This window comes from Pelodiscus sinensis, chromosome 1 (genome assembly GCF_052426305.1).
Source record: "Pelodiscus sinensis isolate ZL-2025 chromosome 1, ASM5242630v1, whole genome shotgun sequence".
Classification (NCBI taxonomy): Eukaryota; Metazoa; Chordata; order Testudines; family Trionychidae; genus Pelodiscus; species Pelodiscus sinensis.
In genome coordinates, this window is record NC_143052.1 from 86578638 (window position 1) to 86602545 (window position 23908).

Sequence of the window (23908 nt, forward strand, 5' to 3'; positions counted from 1 at the left end):
TACAGAAGATGGATCAGCCCTTGTAGGCCCAGTATGATACATGACGTTAAAAAACAGCACACAGAGTGGCACATATTCTTTGTAGCTGGAATGGTTCATGGAACAAATGGAACTAACAGAAGATTTTTGAAAGAGGGAAGAAAGGGTGGCTGGTGAATATTAATCAGAAAGATATATCTATGGGTAGGGTTGCCAGATGGTTTCAACAAAAATATTGGATACACTTGACATTACATCACAAACTACATTACATCTGATTGAGAAAATACCGGACATTTATATTTTCTCATTTATATTTTCTCAATTTGTTTCCCGAACACAAAACTCAAATACTGGACTGTCTGTTTCAAAACCAGACACCTGGCAACCCTATCTATGGGACAACATGTAGTAGGCATCTATTATACATCTCATTGTATAGAGTTTTTAAAAATAAACAAAAGTAATAACTAGCTTATTTTTTCTCTTCTCAGTGAGGCCAGAAAGACTTCTAAAAGTCAAATTAAAAATTTAGGATAAAAGTACAAACACAATTGTCTTGGCATCTCAGAGGGGTAGCCATGTTAGTCTGTAACTAAAACAGCTTAAAAACAACTCAAAAAGCCTTTAAAAACTTCAAAAAATTGCCTTGGGCCACTTCTAAACTGCAAACTGCAGCAGTGATTTTGAACAATGTCCCATAACACCCCCTAGTTACTACCCAAAAGCCATTTTTATTCTGCTTCTTAAGCACCTAAAGGAACATGAGATCACCTCTACATATTTCATAATATTAATTTAAAAACCTTAATCAGGCATTTTAAACATTTCTCTCTCTTTTTTTTCTGGTGTGGTTTATTGAGTTCAAACTGAAATATTTTCAGTCAATCAAGAAAACAGCTCCCTCTTGTGATGAAACAGCAGTTAGTACATAATGAAATAGTGCAGAATAGGTCTGTAGAGAGATGAATAGAACAAAAGCAGAAAAGCCTCTCCCGCTGGGGCTTAGCATGTTACATTTTTTTAGCTTACAAAAACCTCTTGCTTCATTGACTATTGAAATACTTCACAATTGTATTCTTGTTGGTATCAATGCATGCAAACTCTCTAACACTCTTCATTCTTTCCTAACGCTATCAGATCTGAATGGTGGTACAGGCAGTCCCCGACTTACGCGGATCCGACTTATATCGGATCCGCACTTACGAACGGGGCTTTTCTCGCCCCGGAGCTCACGGGCGACGGGTCGCCACCCGTGTCCTCCGGGGCGAGAAAAGCTTCTCCCGGTCTCCCTGGTCTGCTGGGGGGGGTGGTCCAGCAAAACCGCTGGACCCCCCCCAGCAGACCAGGGACACCCGAGCAAAGCCACCCAGGCGGCGGGAGTCCCGCCGCCTGGGCGGCTTTGCTCGTTTGCCCTGGAGCAAAGCCGCCCAGGCAGCGGGACTCCCGCCGCCTGGGCGGCTTTGCTCCTGTCCCCCTGGTCTGCTGGGGGGGGTCCAGCAAAGCCGCTGGACCCCCCCAGCAGACCAGGGACAGCAGAGGAAAGCCGCCGCCTGGGCGGCTTTGCTCCCGGGCAAACGAGCAAAGCCACCCAGGCGGCGGCTTTCCTCTGCTGTCCCTGGTCTGCTGTGGGGGTCCAGCGGTTTTGCTGGACCCCCCCAGCAGACCAGGGGGACAGGAGCAAAGCCGCGGAGCACGCCCGCAGGGGGACAGCCCAAGCGCGCCCGGGCTGTCCCGCTGCAGGCGTACTCAGCGGCTTTGCTCCCCGTCTCCCTGGTCTGCAGGGCGACGGGGAGCAAAGCCTTGGAGCACGCCCACAGCGGGACAGCCCGGGCGCGCTTGGGCTGTCCCGCTGCGGGCGTGCTCCGCGGCTTTGCTCCTGTCCCCCTGGTCTGCTGGGGGGGGTGCAGCTAGTGCCCCCCCCCCCCAGCAGACCAGGCTTTTCTTGCCTACCCCTGGGGTAGAGCAGCTGGGGACTGCCGGGTTGGTCCCGCAGCGCCGCTCCGGACCAACCCGGCAGCACCCCAGCTGCTCTGCCCCAGGCGTCCTGATTCAGCCGCTGCTGGTCAGTTTCAGCAGCGGCTGAATCAGGACGCCTGGGGCAGAGCAGCTGGGGTGCTGCTGGGTTGCTCCAGTAGCGCTGAGGAGCCGCGCTACTGGAGCAACCCAGCAGCACCCCAGCTGCTCTGCCCCAGGCGTCCCCAAGTCAGCCGCTGCTGAAACTGACCAGCGGCTGACTACAGGAAGCCCGAGGCAGAGTTGCTCTGCCCCAGGCTTCCTGGAATCAGCCGCTGATCAGTTTCAGCAGCAGCTCACTTGGGGACGCCTGGGTTTCTTAAGTTGAATCTGTATGTAAGTCAGAACTGGCATCCAGATTCAGCTGCGGCTGAAACTGATCAGTTTCAGCAGCAGCTGACGCCAGTTCCGACTTATATACAGATTCAACTTAAGAACAAACCTACAGTCCCTATCTTGTACGTAACCCGGGGACTGCCTGTATTGTCTATCCACTTTGCACTGTTATAAATGACTACACATCGTGGTGGGCGAAAGGGAAATGAGTCGAAGGAGTGTACAGCACAGCACCAGAGATGAGGAAGGGGTTAAACAAAGGTGACTCTTGGGCTACCATAGATCTGGGTTATTATATGTATGACTGGTCTCCTGCTTCTCTTCATCATACCTAAACTGTCAGTGGCAGGCAAGGACAGATGAGGCAGCCATGGATCAGAGAAAGTGCAGGAAAATCCCAGCCATAGAGCCACTGAACAATCTCTCTGCCATAGGATGATACTGCCATGGCTGTCTATCCCGGCTTTAGAGCCAGATTCCACTGCTGGCATGGTACCAACTGACTACATACTTCCCCAGAATTGGGACTTCCAATATCATTTTTACTTTGTGAGGGGAACACTGTGTATCAGATAAGCTGAAGAAAACAGTGCAGCAACTTATCTCTGCCAATGCCAACCATTCAAAGTTCAAGTCAGCACCCCAAAAAACATGCGACTGGCTATAAAATCATGAGATTTTACAATAAAATACATTTCGGGTTCCTTTTGTTTGCATTCTAACTTTTGAGACATTGGGGTACCCCCGGTCATGCTTTCAAGCTTTGCTCTACAACCATAAGGGCTAGAAACTTTTTTGGGAAAAAAGTTGGGATTCTGGTGTAATCACTAGACTGCAGGGCCCGAAGAACCAAATGTCATATGATGATCAGGAGAAGTAAAACAATGGAAAGTGAGGGAGAGGAATAAGCCAGGAGTAGGAAGGAGGGAGTCTTGCTAAGATTTTCCCATTCCTTTCCTATTTTCCATGCTTTCAAGCAAGAAGATGCTAGTAATCCAATGGACATATTTTCTTTACTCCTAGTCCTTCATGCAGTCATTTCTGTGTCATTCATTTCCAATGTGGAGTTCTTTCTGGCAAACTCCAACGATAAATTGTACAGATTTTTTACATTTTTCAGTTTTCAAATGAACTTTGGCATTTAACTTTGTGATATTTAACCATAGTGGTACTTTTAAAAAGTCTTCTATTTCTAAAGGAATAGATCGGCCTGAAAGCTTAGAGAAAACAGCTGTTCAACATTCTAAATAGTTAACTCTGATAATTACAAGAAAAATCACAGTGGAAAATTAGAGGCTCTGGCTCTGTTCATTGTTTTTGAAGCCCCAAGAGCACAATTAACTAACATATGACAAGTGGACGCTCATCATACATTTCTGCTTAATTGATTCTGACCCTTCTCCAAAGGGCCTGATTATGTGAAAATTTGTGAGAAGAGCTCCAGTATTGCTGTTTGTAACCTGAAATTAACACAGGTGCTTAATGTTATATTTAATTACAGTGTCCAACATGGGCTAGATTTACTCTCCAAAGAGAGTGTTTGCTTTTGCTAGTTTTTTTCCAAACAGTAGAAATGTTTACTTCTATAGCAGCAGAAAGTGACTAATCATAGTTTACTAAAGTGACCTCTCGGTTTTTCTATTTTGCTTCCTGTAGATTTGCATCCATTGAGTTTCACTTTGAGTTTTCTGGACTGAACAGTTGCCAAACCTCAAAGCAAAATGTGACTAAAACTACCAAGTTTAGCTTCTTTTTTATGTAAATCATGCAAAACCACTGTGGTCTCCACTCAAAACCGTAACTTTTAGCCAAGATTAGCTTAAAACTCAGAAATAGGTTTCCTCTTGGGGGTTGGGATAATTAAATATCAAGTCACAAAGCTTGCACTTACGAATAGGGTTCTGTCCTTCAAACCTATGGGGTGAACAGCCCTGGCATTACTACTGCACACCCCAGAAGTTCACTGCACACATCCTAAACACACCCCAGAAGTGCACCATCAGACAGCTTCAGGCTGCTGTATTAAGCCTTCTTGAAACAGACCTATTTTAATATGAATGTTATAATGTACCTCACTCTTCTATTTTTAAATAAAGGCATGAATTCATTGGATCAGTGTAAAGGAGATAAAGTGGGTGTGAATGTAATTTAAGGCCAGAATACTTTAAAGCAATGGTGGGCAATCTGCGTCCCAGTGGCTGCATGTGGCCCATCGGGGTTCTATGTGTGGCCTGTGAGACATTTTGTTTACTGTTGTTTATATGCAGGGTTGCCAGGTTCCACTGGTTTCCATCCACATCATTTTTTTCTTACTGGTATAACTAAAGTGACACACACACACCAAGTGAGGTATTTGCTGATTGCACACAACATTGACTGTGAGAGCTATGTGCTCTCTCTGCATCCAAATGGTGGCTACGGTTCAATCAGCACAACCCGCAAATTCTGGGTACACAAGTGTGATTAGCAAAACAACCCTATCCTGGGAGACTGCCTCGGTTATTATAATCTTGTGACCCAGTGAGATGAAGGAAGACCACTTGTGTGACCCACTCACTAGCCTAGATTGCCCGTTGCTGCTGTAACGGGTTCTGAGCATAAATAAGAATCAAGCCCATGGTCTCTAGATCCAAGAGTCATATTCAAACATACCATGCTTGCGTTAAAAGAAGAGGCAGGAATAGAGTGTGGAATTCTATTTTTTTTCCCCTGGGAGAACATCAGACTCTTAGATTGATGAACCAGTGGAATTTGGCACAGCCAAAAATTTCCAAGGGGTTTGAAAAGCTAACAGCACCTACATCGCCCTCTTTCCCCCGACTGTCCAGGATTCTCCTGTTTGGCCCAAATAATTATCAAAGAGACAGAAAATATCATTTTTCCTTGATCCCAGTCCCTTACAGATGTAAGTATCACATTGCAAAATGCTTTTGGCTCTGACCCCAAGGGTAATCTCAGGGTATGTCTACACTGCAATAGAACACCCATTGATGGCCTGTGTCAGCTAACTCAGACGAACAGCTTTGGGCTGTGGGGTATAAATTGCAGTGGAGATGTTCAAGCTCAGGCTGAAACCTGGGTTCTGGGATCCTCCCTTGTTCTAGGATCCTAGAACCAGGATTCCAGCCTGAGTGTCTATACCACAATTAAATAGTCCCTTATCCTGAGCCCAAGTCTTCTGACATAAGCCAACTATAGGGTTTTTATTGCATTGTGATTGCAAATGCAGGGGCCAAGGGATTACTTGGCAACTGTGTGTATTGGATGCAGAAAGCCAGCAGACAGAGACATAGGCAGTCAGGAGTGTGGCCCTAACAGAGAGTAGTGGGACAGAGCTGTTGGGGGCATAGGACTCACTGGAAAGGCAGACTTAGAAACCATGAGCAAGAAACTGTCTCTTGTTTGTTTCACCTGTGTTCACAGAAACAGGACTTTGTGTACATTCTTTGGGAGTCAACAGGATTGTACTAAAGAAATACTATCACCAGTCTCTCCTTTAATTGAAACAAACTGGCAAAGGCCCAAATACTGTATTTGGCTAAAAGAACAGTGAATACAACTTTTTTATTTTAGTATATTTTTAAAAAGTCTTTGATTATATCACTTTATTTTTAAATAGGTATATCTGATGACTTCATAACCCCCATGTTTAGTTTTTATAAAAGCATTGGAGAACTGAAGATGACAGAAGAAGAGTATGCTCTCCTTACAGCAATAGTTATCCTATCTCCAGGTAATTCCTATTTCTGAATTTAAAAATAAACAATAATTTTTTACCTACAGGAAATCATAAAAATGACTTTCCTGTAGCAATCGAATAAAATGTAAGATACTGTTGCTTATTAGAAAGGGGTTTTCTTTCCTGTTGTATGAGAAACTCCTAAATGTTGCTGATATACAGTAGAAAATATGTCCTAACATTTCTTGGTGAATTCAGTGGAACATCAGAACTTTGAGAGGAAGCTGCCTAATCATGCATACTGTGCTAAAGAACCAGCAGCAAAGGCATTAAGCCGTGAGCAAACTCTGGCTGGCATCTCATAAGCACACGGTAGAAAACCTGCAGACGATAGCAGGGGAAGGAAAAGCAGTATTTTTTTATGTTGTAAACCCCATCAGGACCAAGATTTTCTTTTTTCTATGTTTTTATAGCACCAGCAAAATGATGCCCTTTGACAGGGTGGACTAGGCCCAAAGCCCCTACTGGAGGCTTATGGCCTTGCCACACCCCGCCCCAGGGAAAAGAACAGAGGAGAAGTCCTCCAGGCAAGTTAGAGTGGCTGCTTTTGCTACAGCCAATTAGGGTTCAACACACCTGTATAAAGAAGCTGCTGGGCCAGGGCCAGGTGGACCCAGGAACTGATAGAGGGGGAAGGGTGGATCGCAGGCCCAGCTGACACCCAGATCTGACAGCTGAAGACCAAGTGTGGTGGGCTAAGGCAAATTGCCGAACTCTGGACAGCGTGCTGCGAGGACTTTGAGACAAAGCCCAGAGATAGGGCAAGGATGGAGCAGATTCTTGGGGAAGTAGCCTAGGGAGCATATAGCAGTGGACAGTAAGGACTGACTCTTAGTGAGCACCTGCTATTTACAGGGTCCCTGGGCTGGAACCCAGAGGAGTGGGTGGGTTTGGGTGCTCTGCAATCCTCCAGTAGGGGGCAGGAAATAATCCTGGACCCAGGCAACTGAGAAGAAAGGGTATCTGGGATAATTTCCACTCCCAGAGGCAGTCAGAGGAGTGGAAGCTTGTGGGCACATGTCTTCAGCCAGAAGGGGGCACTCGAGAGGGTGAACCCTTTACATGCCCAATCCCAATACCACAACATATTTGCTATTATTAGTAGGAGTTCCTATTTCAGCTTTCAATAATATATACAAAGAAGTTGTATGATCCCAAAGGCCTTCCATCACAGGAGTGGTACAGGAGAATTCTGGGACAAGTCCTAGAGATCATAAGATGGCTGAAATAAGGACCACTTGTTTATTCATATAACTTGACAGTCACTCCTATTCCAACATTCAATATGGCAAAAACCAAGCTCTAAGTAGAGTACTTAGTGGTGCCCATGTGCAGCAGTTATGATAAGCCAAGAAAACCTAGGCCTCTCCTGGTGCAGCCACCACTGGTCCTGCTGCCAGAATCCTGGACTGTAGAGAGAGGAGAGGAGGGACACCCATGGCAAGTAGGGAAGGTGTCCAGAAGGGCAAGGGGCAGGGCCTGGGGCAGAGCAGGGGCATGGACTGCAGTGGAGTGAGGGTAAAATGTAGGTGGAGCCATGGGGAGAAGAGGCAGAATAGGGAGCTAGATTCCCAGAGTGGAAGCTTCCTGTGCCACCCGTGGTAGTGGCAGAAGACAGCCAGGAAAAGAGTCCTTCTTTCCCCCACAAATAAATAGAAAAAGAAAAACAATTGAAAAACCATCAAATTTTGATCGAAATCTTTTAGCTGAAAACCAAAAATCTTGACTTGTAAATCACCGCTATATTGCCGCATGAAGTATTGTAGTTTGAGTGATTCACGCCCTCATTCTCTTCTATGGGGCTAGTTTACCTGGTTGGCCTACATCTCTCGTGATACACGACTTCTTCCCTTCTTGGTGAACCATCACAATGAATCATGAGAGATGTAGTCCAGGTGGGGAGCTCAGCCCACGGAGGAAAACAAGACACCTTAGTGACAATACGCTGGAGGTACATTGACAACATTTTCTAATACAAAGTTTTTAGTGTTTGAAGTCAAAATGATGCACAGAAACATGTCATGCACAAAAAAAGATAATTTATTGATCCAATAAAGATATTACCTCACCCACCTTGTGTATAATATCCTGAGACCAATACAGTTACAAATGCTGCATCATCTGAATTCAATGGAGTTATGTCAAGTTACATGTTAATCACTGGGTATATGTGAATGCAGGTTAGACAAACACCTAGCAGGGATGGTCTAAATGGTGCTTGGTCCTGCCATAAGTGCAGGGGACTGGACTTGATGACCTCTCGAGGTTCCTCCCAGTCCTAGTATTCTATGATTCTTTATTGGTTTAGTGAAAAACCCCATTTTAGCCAGAAAAACAGTTTTGATGGAAAAATTTTGACCATCCTTACTTAGAGCTTTGTGCAGGTACTCTGTATTGGGGTGTATTTCATACTAAATGAGTAAAAGTGAAGGATCAGCTTTGTTTCATTATTTCATTTGCATATGTATTTTCCTGTCATGAAAAGAAGCAAACTAAAAAGAGGCCAAATTATTGTTCCAAAATGACCAATCATTAGCATGAGACGCTTCTTCCTAAAAAAATATTTTTTGGCTAGTTAATGATTGGTTGCAAGTAGGGAGTATGTATTTAAAAAAGAAGTCTCAATTATAATTGCAAACATTAGGGCTTGCCTGCATACTGCATTAGTGTACACCAGTTGGGGTGTAAATTCTAGACTACAACACACACTGATGAACTTTATTGTGCAACAGTAGGATCCACAGGGACAATTAGTGCATGACACAGTAATAATACATACTAGAATCCACACCCATGCTGAGAATGTATGCATAATATATACAAGTCCTGTGGTCCTTATGCTTCATTTTGCCTTAAAACATTCTTTTTGCAGTAGTTTAAGACTACACGCAGTAGTATGCAGTCAATCCATTTCTCTCAAGTGATCCGGATAAGTGCTTGCAATCTACAAAAATGCACACTTGCTAATTATTTTTTCCTTTTTTCAAAACAAATCAGATCGACAATACATAAAGGACAGGGAGTCTGTAGAAAGGCTTCAAGAACCACTGCTTGAAGTTCTACAAAAACTCTGCAAGCTTCACCACACTGATAACCCTCAACATTTTGCATGTCTTCTGGGCCGTCTTACAGAATTACGGACATTTAACCATAATCATGCAGAGATGCTGATGTCCTGGAGAGTGAATGATCATAAATTTACTCCTCTTCTCTGTGAAATCTGGGATGTGCAGTGATAAATATTTTTAAAGGACCAAGTAGCATTTATTTTCATAGGACTATTCAACAATTATTTCTTTAACTTTTCTTCATTTTTTTTAAAGAAAACACAAAGGATTTCGTACAGAAACTTTGTTCATAATGTATTGAATGTTGTATAACTATCGCCTTTCTGATGTGAATATAGAACAACTTTCCCTATATTTATACTTTCAGATCAAAAGGATTATCTACAGCTTATCGTTGAGATACCCTCTTAGTTCCTTCTGAAATAAATGATTATATGTTTCAGTTCTTTCTTTTCAAATGGATGATGCATTTGTTCATCACAGTACTATTATCTTGACTTTTTGTATTAAAGGACATTGCTCAAATATTTACTATAATAAACCAATGGAAATGATTTATGCCACAATATGCTTTTATCTTTTAACCATGAAATGTGTTAATTTGAGATATCCAACCTCTAATTTGATCAAATGGTGAACAGCCAGTTGGCTCTAGCAAATGGAAAGAGCTTTAAAACAGGCTATCCAATTATTTCTTTCATGCCATAAATATGTAACTTCTTGTTCTGTTTGCATTATCAATAGTCACAAGTAAAACTGAGATAACATACATTTTGTGGAATTCCATCACAGACTATCCTATTTTACAATAAAAAAACAGGACTATGTAGCACTATAAAGACTAACAAGATGGTTAAGATGTGTGTGTGGAGGGGGGGTGAGGGCTCTGGCTAGGGGTGCCAGCTCTGGGGTGGGGCTGGAGTTGAGGGGTTTGAAGTGCAAGAAGGGGCTCCAACTTGGGGTTGAAGGGTTCAGAGAGTGGGCAGGGGTGTGGGCTCTGATAGTGCTGGGGGTGAGGCTTTGAGGTGCAGGAGAGGACTCAGAGCTGGGACAGAGTGCGGGAGCATGTGGGGTCCCTGAGGTGCATACTATGGCTCCAAAGAAGCAGTTGCCAGGTCCCTGCAGCCTCTAGGCACATGGTGGTGGCCAGGAAAGCTCCACATGCTGTCCTCGTGGATGCAGGTGCTGCCCCCTACAACTCCTATTGTCATGGATCCAGCATGCAGACCCTCCCTCTCCATTCCCGGCCACCCAGCTCCTAGGGGCCACAGAAACCTGGGAAGCACTTCTGGGACAGCATGGAGCCAAGCAGGTAAGGAGCCTGCAATGGTGAAAGAGGAAGAAATATGGGAGACACTGTCTCTAATTACTTCTCACCATGACTCCGAGGCCATGTCTACACTATGAAATTATTTCAAACTAAATTTGACTTAACTTCTGATTTTCCAAAATCGAAATAACATGTCCCCACTACGGAAAACCTTGAAATTAGTCTGAGGCAGCCTCCATTAATGTGGATGCACTACCTTGTCTTAGACCTCCAGGAAGCATTGGGGAGTAATTACTTAAAATTACTGGGTAGCAGTTATTTTGAAATAGCAGCACCAGAGTATCCACACCAACGTTATTTTAAAATAACTATTTCTAAATTAGCGTTATTCCCCAAGGAAAGCCGGAGTACAGATTTCAAAATAATGGGCCTGGTGGGGTGGATGTTCTGCTTATACATTTGACTGGGGGGGTATTTAAAAATAAAGTCCTAGTGTAGACTAGGGTAGAATGTAAAAGGAAATCTTCTGAAATGTAAATATTTGACTGCACCGGTATTTCCCTTAAACACTGTACAGTGGGTATCCTACTTGGAAAACATATGGCAAAATCAGTTGCTACTAGCCTAGGGAACAAGCATTGCTTTCAAACATAATTTGAATCTTAGATTATAAGGCTGTGACATTCTGCTCAGCTCACCCAGAATTTTAAGTCGTCACTTTACCACATTGTCTCAGCAGCTTTGTTGCTGCTAAACTGTGCGTCAGCCCAGCAGCCTTACCAGCAAACGGCTTCAGATCTGCCAGTCTAAACCTTGCCTTGTGGTAGCAGTCAGTGAATCACAGTTCTCAAGTTCCCAAAGATGTCTCCTGGCAATATTCAGTTCCTCTTACTGTGGTGCTGCCAAAAATTATTGAATTTGCTGCTTCTGAGGAGACAGAGCGCACACCAGCTTCACAGCATGTTAGGTTTGCTTCACTTTAATACAGTGTTGAGATGGTTTTATCATAAATCAAGAATACATTTATTATCAAAGACCAGAGACTTAAGTGATACAAAACAGGAACAAAAGAGGACTGGTATGACTATAAACAAAACAAAACTTCTGGCTAAAATTTAATTTTAGCAAGTTACATTCTTTTGCTGGTACAGGTTTTTTAAATTTATATAAGCATTTCTAGCCTCCCAGATTAGGGGATTCTCCCTGTAGAATTACATTTGGAGACCTGTTGGTCAGTTTTTACTCCATTTAATGTGTGCCATGTTCATTTTTATTGTTCTAGTTTTTTAAATCAAAATATCATGTAGCACCAAGTCAAATACCTTATGGAAATCTAAGTCTATTACATCAATGTTGTTACCTTTATCAACCGAGTTTGCAATTTCATTAAAAATTATCAGGTTACTCTGATGGTATCTATTTTCCATAATGTTAATTGCCATTATTGATGTTTTCCTCCTTTAATGCTTTATTAAGTGAGCTCTATATGAATTGTTCCATTATTTTGCCCAATATTGATATCAGGCCTATAATTACCCAAGTCATCCTGTTTATCCTTCTAAAACAGGGGTGAGGAACCTTTTTTGGGCTGGGGGGGAGGGGTCACTGACCCACAGCAGAAAAAGCAGTCTGGGGCTGCACAAAGGTGAGAATAAAAAAAAACCTCACCCTCATTGATGTGGCCCCTGACTGAGAAGAAGAATGACACTCCCCACATCCTCCTGACACATCAGAGCTTAGCAGGGGGAAAGATAGTACATTTTGTGTGCTCCAGCCCCTTGGGGGGACTGCAAGGAGGCTGGAGCGCCAGCATGGGCTCTCTAACACTTGGGGAGAGTCACAAGCCTCAGGGGCTAGAGCCAGACAAGCCAGAGACTGCACCCAGTCCCCTGTTCTAAAATATTAGCACAACATTAGCTTTCCTTCAATCTTCTGGAACTTCCTCAGTGTTCCAAGACTTATTGAAAATCAACATTAACATTCCAGTGAGCACCTGAGCCAGCTCTTTTAAAACTCTTGGAAGTAAGTCACCAGGACCTGTTCATTTAAAAATATCTCATTTTAGTTCCCATTTGTAACATCTTTCTGAGTTAATGTTAGAATAGGAAGTGTTTCATCATAATCATATGATATGACTACATCATTTGGATGTGACCCAAAAGAGTAATGAAACAACTATTTAATGCTTCTGCTTTTTCTGAATATGGATAGTTTTAGCATTTCCATTGAATAATGGGCTAATACCATCCAATATGCATATACTAGTATTTATTAAATACTATTAATTAATTCTCTTATCTTACCAGTTATAACAAATAAGGCTGGGAAATGTTTTTGGGCAATGAAAGTAAAATCCACGGCAAAATTCCCCTATTTTATAGTTACTAGAGTTTGCATAGTGCACACAGAATTTTTTTGCCCACCCTAATGGTGGAAAGAGACTGTAAGCAAAGCCACAGTTTACTCCAAAGTAACTGTCTATGACTTAAACTTTCAGCAAGACCCCTGTATTCTTTGGTACTCCAGGGCAATAGATTCTGCTACTGCTTCAGCAGAATTCAAAAACTCAGGTTTGTAGCAAATTTGCAAATGATCACTACAGGATTCCTATCTCACTTTTATATTCAACTTATTTTATAGTGTCTTTACATTTTTATTCTTGATTATGATTAATCTTTTTAACACTGCCGAGCTGCACTGTAAAGGTAGCAGAGGGAAGCAGGAGGCTGGAGTGACTGAGTTGGGACTTTGACACTTGGAAAGAGTAGGAGACAGAGCCGGCAGAGGGGCGGGGCTGGCTGCGAGATGCGAGCCCGGCCCCCAGGGCTGCCTGCCCGGCCCCGCCTCACTGCCCCTGATTGGGCCTTTCGAACGGTGCGGGCGGGCGGAGGCGAATGAATCAGGGCAGGGAGCCGCCGGCCGGGATGCCCCAGCTGGAAGGGCTCTGCCTGAGTCCGCAGCGTGCTCCGGGGAGCGGGCGTCCTGCAGCCGCTGCCTGTGAGTATCTTACCCCCAGCCCGGCACGCGGGAGCCGCGCTGTGACCTAGGCAGCCCGCAGGGCAGTCAGCTGTAGCCCCCGCACGCCCCCAGAGTGAGCCCGTAGCAACCCAGACACGTGGGGCGGGAGATGTTCTAGGTACCTAGAATGAGAAAAGGCTCCGAATACTGGGACTGTCTCTAAAATGGAGATAACAGCTGGTCACCTTACACATGCCCCTCCCCCCTCAGGGGTAGGGAGGAGGGAAAGAAGGGCGATTTGTAAAGCTCTGTGTATACGCGTCTCTTTCCATGGCAAACCGGGGGGAAGATTTATTTTAGTGCGTGAAAAAGCAGGAAGGATGCGTTTGACGAGTGAGTTTCAGATGCATAGATAACCCCAGCAGCAGGATCTCATGACAGCTCGTAGTGAACAGGTCTTCTTCCCACGAGGAGTTTTCCTGTCATTGGAAACAAAACGAATCTTCCAACTAAAACAAGTGCTACTAACAGTAACGATGATTACTGTGTTCCAGATATGGAGATAATGTGACTTGGAACCTGTTCCAGCCGAGAGTCTTTAAGCATTATTGATTCGATCAATACACTCTACAGTTCCTGTTGCTAGAAATCTTTGCCCCGCCCTCTCGTAGTGGAAAGAGATCTACAGTGCTTGAAGCACAGTATAAAAAAAACTACACAAGATGAAGTGAACTTTAGGGCTGACTGTTGTTTTATTAATCAAGTGCTTGAAAGTCAGGCAAAGGAAAAGCTAGGGGAATCATTTTAGCTCTAACTTGCCTATTTTAACCATATTGCATGTTCGGATGTATGTTAAATAGCATAACTATTCTCTACAATTTTTTTTTCAGTTGTATCTGTCTGAGAGGAAATTACCATGAACTCTTTTCCATTTCTTGATTTTTGAATGTTTAAAATTACAATTTTAATGTTTTATTAATATCTTTGTATGTTATAGGTTTGTTCAGAGAGGCAGATTATAAAACACTAGTCTCTCTCTGAAGATATGTAAAACTATGGAACGCAGAATGAAATGATAGCACCATACAATGTAACTAGTCTGGGGATGCTAACTAACATGTTTTTGTGTAAACGTGTAACAACTTGAACTATTAGCCATTACATGTGTACATGCACGGGGTAGGCAACTCCCTGCGAGCATTGGCTCCTTCTTGCCCTTCCTCTGCTGCCCCTGAGAAAGAGGAAGCAGCACAGGGGGCAGGCAGATGTGGGGAGCCAGCCTGAAAGCAGGGTCACCTGCCCCCTACTCCCTGCATTGCTGCCTCTGAGCACCGGCTCCCACCTGTACCCACCTCCCCCCGCTGCCTCTGTGGGAGGTGGCTCTATGGAACCAGCACGCATGGCGAGCTGGCTCAAATGTTGGCTCCCACCTGCCACACCACCCCCCCTCACAATGCTGCCTCTAATAGAGAAGCAGCAGCGTGTGTGTGTGTGTGTGTGTGCGCGCGCGTGCATGTAGTTCCGTAGGAGCTGATACACGCGGGGAGCCAGGCTGAAAGTCGGATTGCCATGTGTACCGTTTCCTGACTGTTCTCCTCACCCCCTGCGTTGCTGCATCTGAGAGGCAGTAGCACGAGGGGGGACAGGCGGCTCCATGGGATCATCTGGTGCTCACAAGGAGCTGGCTTTTAAACTGGCTCCCCACCAAGCACCAGCTCCCACCTGCCCCTCAGTGCTGCTTCCTCTATGGGAGATAGCAGAGGGGAAGGTGGGTCTGTGGGAGCTGACACACTTGGGGAGCTGGCTTAAAAGCCAGTTCCTCACAGGCACTGGCTCCCATCTCCCCCCTCCTTGCTTCCTCTGATACGGGGAAGCAAGGGGTGTGTGTGTGTGTGTGTGTGTGTGTAGTTAGGATTAACCAATTATTGGTTAATCATCTAAACAACTATATGGTAACATTCCTAGTATCTACAAAACTTAAATAACATGTGGATCTGAGGTGCAGTGAAGACTGATAACTTGGCTTAATCAAAGAAACAGCTGTATTGGGTTAGACTAGTGGTCCATCTAGCCCAGTATCCTATCTTCTGACAGTGGCTGGGACCACATAATCAAGAGGGAATGGCCAGAACAGGGCCACTTTTTAGTGATTCATTCGCTGGTAATCAGACACCCCCCAGAGCATAGGATTGTGTCCCTGAGTGTCTTAGCTATTAATCATTGATGGACCGCCGTGAATTTATCTAATTCTGTTTTTAATCCACTTTTACTTTTGGCCTTCACAACATCCCCTGGCAATGAGTTCCACAGGTTGACTCTGCCCTGTGTAAAGAAATATTCCTTTTGTTTGTTTTAAACCTGTTGCCTAATAATGTCATTGGGTGAACCTTGGTTTATGTGTTTATATGCAGGGGTAAATAATACTTCCTTATTTGTTTTCTATATGTTATATCTTTTTTATAGATTTATATCCTTCCTTTAGTCATCTCTTTTCTAAGATGAACAGTCCTAATCTTTTTTTTTTAACTCTCTTTGCATGGAGCTGTTTCATATCCCTAGTCATCTTGTTTCCTTTCTGTACTTTTGCTAATATAAAATCTGTTCTGAGATGGGAGACCAGAACTATATTCAGTATTCATAGGTGTAGGCCTGCCACAGATTTCTATAGTAGCATTATGATATTTACTGTTTTATTTTCCCTCCTCTTCCTAGTTGTTCCTTATTGCCCTTTGAACCCCACGCTGGAGCTGGCTGCCAGCTCCTGACTCTGGCCCCCAAGCTGGGCCTGGTTCTGGGGTCTGGCTCCCGGCTCATGGCCCTCGTGATGGACGTGGGGCTGGCTACTGGCTATCAGCACCTGCAGTGGGCCTGAGGCTGGCTGCTGGCTCCTGCGGCTGGCTGTTGGCTCCTGGTCCGAGCCATCAGCTGTGTGGGGCTGGCTGCTGGGGCTGGCGCAGCCCTTCACCTGTAGCAGGCTGCAGATGGGGGGCTGCTTCTGGGGAACTGGTTAACCATTGCTCATCACGTCCCTAGTTCCCAGTTCCTGCCTTGCTGGGTAAAAACAGTGTTTGTGTTCGTTACATCATAGTGATTTAAAAGCACTGTTGAGATGTGCTGTTGCAGTGCCTTTTCCTCGTTTTAAAAAAGGTGCCTCTTTTACCTCAAGGTAACTGATGTGCATGAGCATTCTGAGGTGAAACACCAGTGAAGACCAGGCACTTGAGTTCTGTAGCAAGGTAAATACCCTGAGGTCAACTAATGGATGGTCTATAGAAATGTTAAGTTAACGGTAAAATAGAAGTGGGTGGGTTTTTTTGGTTTGTTTTTTCTAAACTTCAGGCTAGCCCATGTGCGGTAGTAAGCCTGAGGTTTCCCCCTCCATATTTAGTAATGAAGTCCAGGCTTAAAATATCTGAAACCCTGTTAGCTGGCTCTGACTGCTTTATAGATAAGGATCCCCAGATGACACCCATTCTTACCAAATGAACCATCTACACCTCTGTGGCTTGCTGAGATGAATGCTCCTTGAGTGAACTTCTGTGTCATGCAGAGACTTTATGAATTCAAGAGCTTCACCTTTGTATTAAAGTGGGGAATTGTAGGGTGTTGTATAATCCATTATTTAGTGCTCCATGGTTGCTATGCACCCTGATGGAAAGAGAGGTGGTTTCTAGGTGTTTGAGCCCTGGTGACTAATATGGTTGTTTATTCCATGCCTTTGAGGCCCCCTACCCTCGGAAAACACTTTGAAAATAAGTACAAGGCTTGTGTTTTATGATGTAACTGGAGGGCCATACAGTAGTTACTGTAGTGGAATATGAAATAGCACTCTCTAGACATCATATCTGTTCTGATACATTTAAGAATCTAACAAAATGGTCAGTATGCTTGCTGGTATATTAAATCTGCACCAGTTGACATAAAAAAAAAGAAAATCTGTGTGTTTTATTTAAAAATACAACTGTTTTTTCACAGATGTGGGTTCCAACAGTACTATCAGAACTAGTATACAACTTTTATCCATTTCAGAATGTTTGGTTTGTGACTGTGTTGGAGGTTGCAATCATCACACCCAGCATGTTTTATATTTAAATCTTCAACCTATAGTTAGAGATACAAAGTCTTGTATACAAACATTTTGAGTTGATAAATGTGTTTGGGTTCTAGCTTCATTTAAATTAGTTGTTACTGCCTTTATATTTGTTGAGATTACTTTTCAGTTGTATTGCTAAATGTCTGAACTGTTTATGGGTCACTCTAATTACAGCATGTGTAACTTTGGACTGACTTGGAAACTCGTATTACAGAATAGCTTGTATCTAATGTTACATCTATTGCCAAATAGTGACTTAAAGGGCTAATGAGTATAAACTACCTATCTTAATTAATGCATCTAGTTATCTTTGAAACAATACACTCCTAACTTGTCTTCACTGCATTGTTAGCTTGAGCTGTATCTTGAGGTTTTTTCCCTAGCTCCTGCCAACTTGAGTTAGAGATTTCTTCGTGTGAAGTGATGGTCTAGCTGTAGTTTGTTGGCCTGGCAAAAGGGTGGGTGGAAGGTGGAGTGTGGCTAACTGGAGTTCATAATGCCGTGGGAATGCAGCATCTCAGGTTCTGTTTCCCTGGATCCGCTGTGCATCAGATGGTAGCACTGTGGGGAGTGGAGAGGGAATGAAAAGGGTGTGGTGAAAGTGTGTGTGGGGGAGGGAAAGGTCACTTGGCCCAGCTGACCCCGGGCTCCAGGTGGGATCAGCTGTAAGTGCTGCCTCTTCGAAACGCTGAGGCAGTGTTCAAAGGGGCAGCGCTGCACAGTCTGATCCCAGGATCAGCTATGTGGTGCTGCTCTTTGAAATACCCTCTCTTCTCCCCGTTTGCTGCCTCTATCAGATAGAGGTGGGAACAAGGCCAGCCTGAGCCATTCACGCGCCCTGGGAGTGCAACGGGTGCATGTGCAGCTCCGCCCCCAGAAATTCGACGAGCGCATGCACAGCCCTGCCCCCACCCGGCCTGGCAGCCCCGCGTGGCATCGCCTACAGTGGGGCGCCCTGGGCAGTAGCCCGGTCGGCTCGTACCTTGGGCTGGCTCTGGGTAGGAATCAACTAGTTGACTGACTATCCGATAACTTGACTGGCTATCCAATAAGTAAAAGCTTATCGGATAGTCGACTAGTCTTTAACATCCTAAGTGGTGACAGAAATCCACTGTTCCTCTCTTCCTTTCTTCCCCGCTTCCCCTCCCCCTTCCCACCCCCCAAATGCACACACAGTTCTCCCGCCTTGATGGTGGCAAGAGTCCCCATACATGCAGAGCTTGGCCTGTTGTGCCTCATGCTTTGGGGGAGAGGATGGAACCTTGCCACTGCTCTCGCCTTCAGGGGATGAAGGAAGAATGCAGCCCTGCAAAGCACTGTACTCTTACTAGAGGCAGCTGACGCATCATGTGATCCAGAGTGGCCGGGCTGGAGCCACTTCTGTAGATTTATTGACTGCCTTGGTTACAGGGTTCTGAAGGTTTCTGCTTTAAAAAAAAAAAAAAATAGCACTAGAGACTTCTTTTTTTTTAATTTAAAGGCAACTTGTTTAGAATGGAAAATGGCAGTTGTCCATCATAAGAACGGCCATACTGGGTCAGACCAAGGGTCCTTCTAGCCCAGTATCCTGTCTACCGACAGCGGCCAGCATCAGGTGTCCCAGAGAGGGTGGACCGAAGACAATGATCAAGCGATTTGTCTCCTGCCATCTCTCTCCAGCCTCTGACAAACAGAGGCCAAGGACACCATTTTATCCCCTGGCTAATAGCCTTTTATGGACCTAACCTCCATGAAATTATCTAGCTTTTCTTTAAACTCTATTATAGTCCTAGCCTTCACAGCCTCCTCTGGCAAGGAGTTCCACAGGTCACACGCTGTGTGAAGAAGAACTTTCTTTTATTAGTTTTAAACCTGCTACCCATTAATTTCATTTGGTGTCCTCTAGTTCTTCTATTTAGGGAACTAATAAATAACTTTTCTTTATCGGCCCTCTCCACACCACTCATGATTTTATAGACCTCTATCATATCCCCTCTCAGTCTCCTCTTTTCTAAACTGAAAAGTCCCAGTCTCTTTAGCCTCTCCTCATATGGGACCCGTTCCAAACCCCTAATCATTTTAGTTGCCCTTTACTGAACCCTTTCCAAGGCCAAAATATCTTTTTTGAGGTGAGGAGACCACATCTGTACACAGTATTCCAGATGTGGGTGTACCGTAGTTTTATACAGGGGCAGTAAGATATTCTGGGTCTTATTTTCTATCCCTTTCCTAATAATTCCTAGCATTCTATTTGCCTTTTTGACTGCCGCTGCACACTGCGTGGAAGCTTTCAGAGAACTGTCCACGATAACGCCAAGATCTTTCCTGATTTGTCGTAGCCAAATTAGCCCCCATCATACTGTACGTATAGTTGGGGTTATTTTTTCCGATGTGCATTACTTTACACTTATCCACATTAAATTTCATTTGCCATTTTGCTGCCCAATCACTGAGTTTGGTGAGATCTTGGAGTCCCTCACAGTCTGCTTCTGTCTTGACTATCCTAAACAGTTTGGTATCATCCGCAAACTTTACTACCTCACTGTTTACCCCTTTCTCCAGATCACTTATGAATGAGTTGAAAAGGGTTGGTCCCAGGACTGACCGTTGGGGGACACCACTAGTTACCCCTCTCCAATCTGAAAATTTACCATTTATTCCTACCCCTTGTTTCCTGTCTTTTAACCAGTTCTCAATCCAAGAAAGGACCTTCCCTCTTATCCCATGGCCATGTAATTTACACAAGAGCCTTTGGTGAGGGACCTTGTCAAAGGCTTTCTGAAAATCCAAGTATACATCATCTACTGGATCCCCCTTATCCGCATGCTTGTTAACCCCTTCAAAGAACTCTAATAGATTAGCAAGACAGGATTTCCCTTTACAGAAACCATGTTGACTTTTGTCCAACAAATTATGTTCTTCTACAGGCTTCACAATATTATTCTTTACTATTGTTTCGACTAATTTGCCCGGTACTGAAGTTAGACTTACCGGTCTGTAATTGCCAGGATCGCCTCTAGAGCCCTTTTTAAATATTGGTGTCACTTTGGCTACCTTCCAGTCATTAGGTACGGAAGCCGATTTAAAGGATAGGTTACAAACTACAGATAATAGCTCAGCGATTTCCCATTTGAGCTCTTTTAGAACCCTTGGATGAATGCCATCCGGTCCCAGAGATTTGTTAACATTAAGTTTTTCTATTTGTTCCAAAACCTCCTCTAATGACACTTCAATCCGGGACAGTTCCTCAGATTCATCACCCACAAAGGACGGTGCAGATTTGGGAATCTTCCCAACGTCCTCAGCAGTGAAGATTGCAGCAAAGAAATAATTTAGTTTCTCCGCAATGGCTTTATCGTCCTTGATTGCTCCTTTTATAGCTCGATCATCTAGGGGACCCACAGGTTTTTTAGCAGGCTTCCTGCTTCTAATGTACTAAAAAAACATTTTGCTATTTCTTTTTGAGTTTTTGGCTAGCTGTTCCTCAATCTTTTTTTGCTTTTCTTACTACATTTTTACACTTGATTTGACAGTGGTTATGTTCCTTTCTATTTATCTCACTAGGATTGGACTTCCACTTCTTAAAAGATACCTTTTTGTCCCTCACTGCTTCTTTTACATGGCGGTTAAGCCACGGTGACACTATTTTAGGTCTCTTGCTATGTTTTTTAATTTGGGGTATACATTTAAGTTGGGCCTCTATTATGGTGTCTTTAAAAAAAGTTTCCATGCAGCTTTCAGGGATTTGGCTCTAGTCACTGTGCCTTTAATTTCTGTTTAACTAACCTCCTCATTTTTGTGTAATTCCCCTTTTTGAAATTAAATGCCAGGGTGCTGGACTGCTGAGGTGTTCTTCTCACAACAGGAATGTTGAATGTTATTATATTATGGTCACTATTCCCAAGCGGTCCTGTAACAGTTATTTCCTGGACCTGATCCTGCACTCCACTCAGGACTAAATTGAGAATTTCCTCTCCCCTCGTGGGTTCCTGTACCAGCTGCTCCAAGAAGCAGTCATTTAAGCCATTGCGAAATTTTATCTCCGCTTCTCTTCCTGAGGTGACATGTATCCAGTCAATATGGGGGTAATTAAAATCCCCCATTATTATAGTTTTCTATTTTGGTAGCCTCTCTAATCTCCCTCAGCATTTCAATGTCAGTATCGCTGTCCTGGTCAGGTGGCCGGTAATATATCCCTACTGCTAATTTCTTATTATTGGAGCATGGAATTTCTATCCATAGCGATTCTATGGAACATGTTGATCCATTTAATATTTTTATTTCATTTGATTCTACATTATCTTTCACATACAGTGCCACTCCGCCACCCACCCTGCCTGCTCTATCCTTTCGATATATTTTGTATCCCAGTATGATTGTGTCCCACAGATTTTCCTCATTCCACCAGGTTTCAGTGATGCCTATTATGTCAATCTCATTTAATACGAGGTACTCCAGTTCACCCATTTTATTAGTCTGACTCCTAGCATTTGTGTAGAAGCACTTTAAAAATTTGCCACTGGTTATTTGTCTGCCCTTCCCTGATGCATTGGATTCCTTTGAATGCAGTTGTTTGTCTGCTCTGGCCCATGGTTTGTCCTCTCTCCTCCTCTCTTTCTGACTACAGCTTAGAGGAGAATCCATTGATAGAGACTCTCTAAGAGAAGTCTCCCTCCGATTTATGTGCATCTCCACCGCACCAATCGGCTTTCCCCCATCTCTTAGTTTAAAAACTGCTCTACGGCCTTTTTAATGTTTAGTGCCAGCAGTCTGGTTCCACCCTGGTTTAGGGGGAGCCCATCCTTCCTGTATAGGCTCCCCTTCTCCCAGAAGTGTCCCCAGTTCCTAATAAATCTAAACCCCTCTTCCCTACACCATCGTCTCATCCACGCATTGAGACTCTGAAGCTCTGCCTGCCTACCTGGCCCTGCGCGTGGAACTGGAAGCATTTCCGAGAATGCCACCATAGAGGTCCTGGATTTCAGTCTCTTTCCTAGCAGTTTAAATTTGGCCTCCAGGACCTCTCCCCTACCCTTCCCTATGTCGTTGGTACCGACATATACCACAACCACCGGCTCCTCCCCAGCACTACACATAAGTCTATCTAGATGCCTCAAGAGATCTACAACCTTCGCACCAGGCAGGCAAGTGACCATACGGTTCTCCTGGTCATCACAAATCCAACTATCTGTTTCTAACAATCAAATCACCCACAACTAACACCTGCCTCTTCCTAACTGGCATTCCCTCCCCCTCAGAGGTATCCTCAGTGCGAGGGGATACCGCAACATCTTCTGGGAGGAGGGTCCCAACTATGGGATGGTTTCCCTCTGCTCCTATTGAATGCCCTGTTCCCTTGAGGCTTTCATCCTCCTTAAGAGCACTGGGGCTCTCAGACTGGAGGTGGGACAGTACTACAGTGTCCCGGAAAGACTCATCAACATAGATCTCTACCTCCCTTAGCTCCTCCAGTTCAGCCACCCTGGCCTCCAAAGCCCGAACTCGGTCTCTGAGGGTCAGGAGCTCCTTGCAACGAGTGCACACATACGCCACCCGCCCACAGGGCAGGTAATCATACATGTTACACTCGACACAATAAACAGGATAGCCCCCACTCTGCTGCTGGGCTTCTGTCTGCATTTTTCTAATGAATAAGTTTAGGTGTAAATGGGATTCTTTTTAAATCTCGGGAATATAGATTATTCTAAGAGTTATGTTTTAAAGAAGGTCCGAAGTCACTAGTACCCTCTAAACTCCCTCTCCAAACTCTCCTGTTAGCTGTTCCTGGTCGCACTCTCCCTGGTCGCTGAGTCACCAGCTTATATAGCTCTGGTAGCCCCTCCCCCTGACTGAGGCTCAGCCAATTAACAGATGCTTCTAGGTTTCAAACCTTTTAGAAGCTCCACAAGGGTCCCATTTTTACTCCCTCTTTTACCTGGAGAACTCCCTCTCCAAACTCTCCTGTTAGCTGTTCCTGTTCGCATAGGTTCCTATCTGCCCCAAGGGATTAGATTTTTCAAGCTCTGATTGTGTGATAGTTAAGACCGCACTTAACAACAATCAGTTAAACTTTAAACCAAACACTCCAGCAAAACAATTTTATTTTGAGAAACTTGTACATCTGGAAATGAACACGATTCCAGCACCATCTTTAATTCTGACATTCACCCATCTCGTATTCCAAAGAACTCCATTATCCCAGTGGGGGAGAAGACTTGTTTGTTAACCTACATACTAGTTTATGAATCAAACCCTCTCTGGGCTGTAGAATCTCACATATCTCTACACACAGATCACTGGAAACCCAGTTCCATACTCACCAACCCATTAGGGGTGATATGATCCAATCCCCTCATTTACCTTCCCTATATTGGACCAAAGGACAATTCCCCTGACACAGGCCACTACCTGTCTTTTACCATAACTGCTGTACATGGACTGGTTGTTGTAACGTATATTTCTCTGCAGTA

General features: G+C 44.2%; 2 protein-coding genes across 9 annotated transcripts in view; both read left to right on the forward strand.

Annotated features, from left to right (window-relative positions):
* NR1H4 (nuclear receptor subfamily 1 group H member 4) overlaps nt 1-9692 on the forward strand; it is a 72847-nt gene extending 63155 nt beyond the window's left edge. For all 5 annotated transcript variants that reach the window (XM_006125854.4, XM_006125855.4, XM_089780506.1 and 2 more), the window contains 2 exons: nt 5951-6064; nt 9068-9692. In XM_006125854.4, coding sequence (XP_006125916.3) covers nt 5951-6064; nt 9068-9306 — 353 coding nt within the window. In that variant the 3' untranslated portion in view covers nt 9307-9692. The remainder of the gene's footprint in view (nt 1-5950; nt 6065-9067) is intronic.
* A 3565-nt stretch (nt 9693-13257) lies between these two features.
* Nucleotides 13258-23908, forward strand: part of GAS2L3 (growth arrest specific 2 like 3) — a 36289-nt gene continuing 25638 nt past the window's right edge. For 3 of the 4 annotated variants that reach the window (XM_075934208.2, XM_075934225.2, XM_075934232.2), the window contains exon 1: nt 13258-13405. The gene's annotated coding sequence lies outside the window, so the exon portion shown is untranslated. Of the gene's footprint in view, nt 13406-16532; nt 16603-23908 lie in introns of all 4 variants that reach the window. The other variant, XM_075934212.2, reaches the window with a different exon arrangement.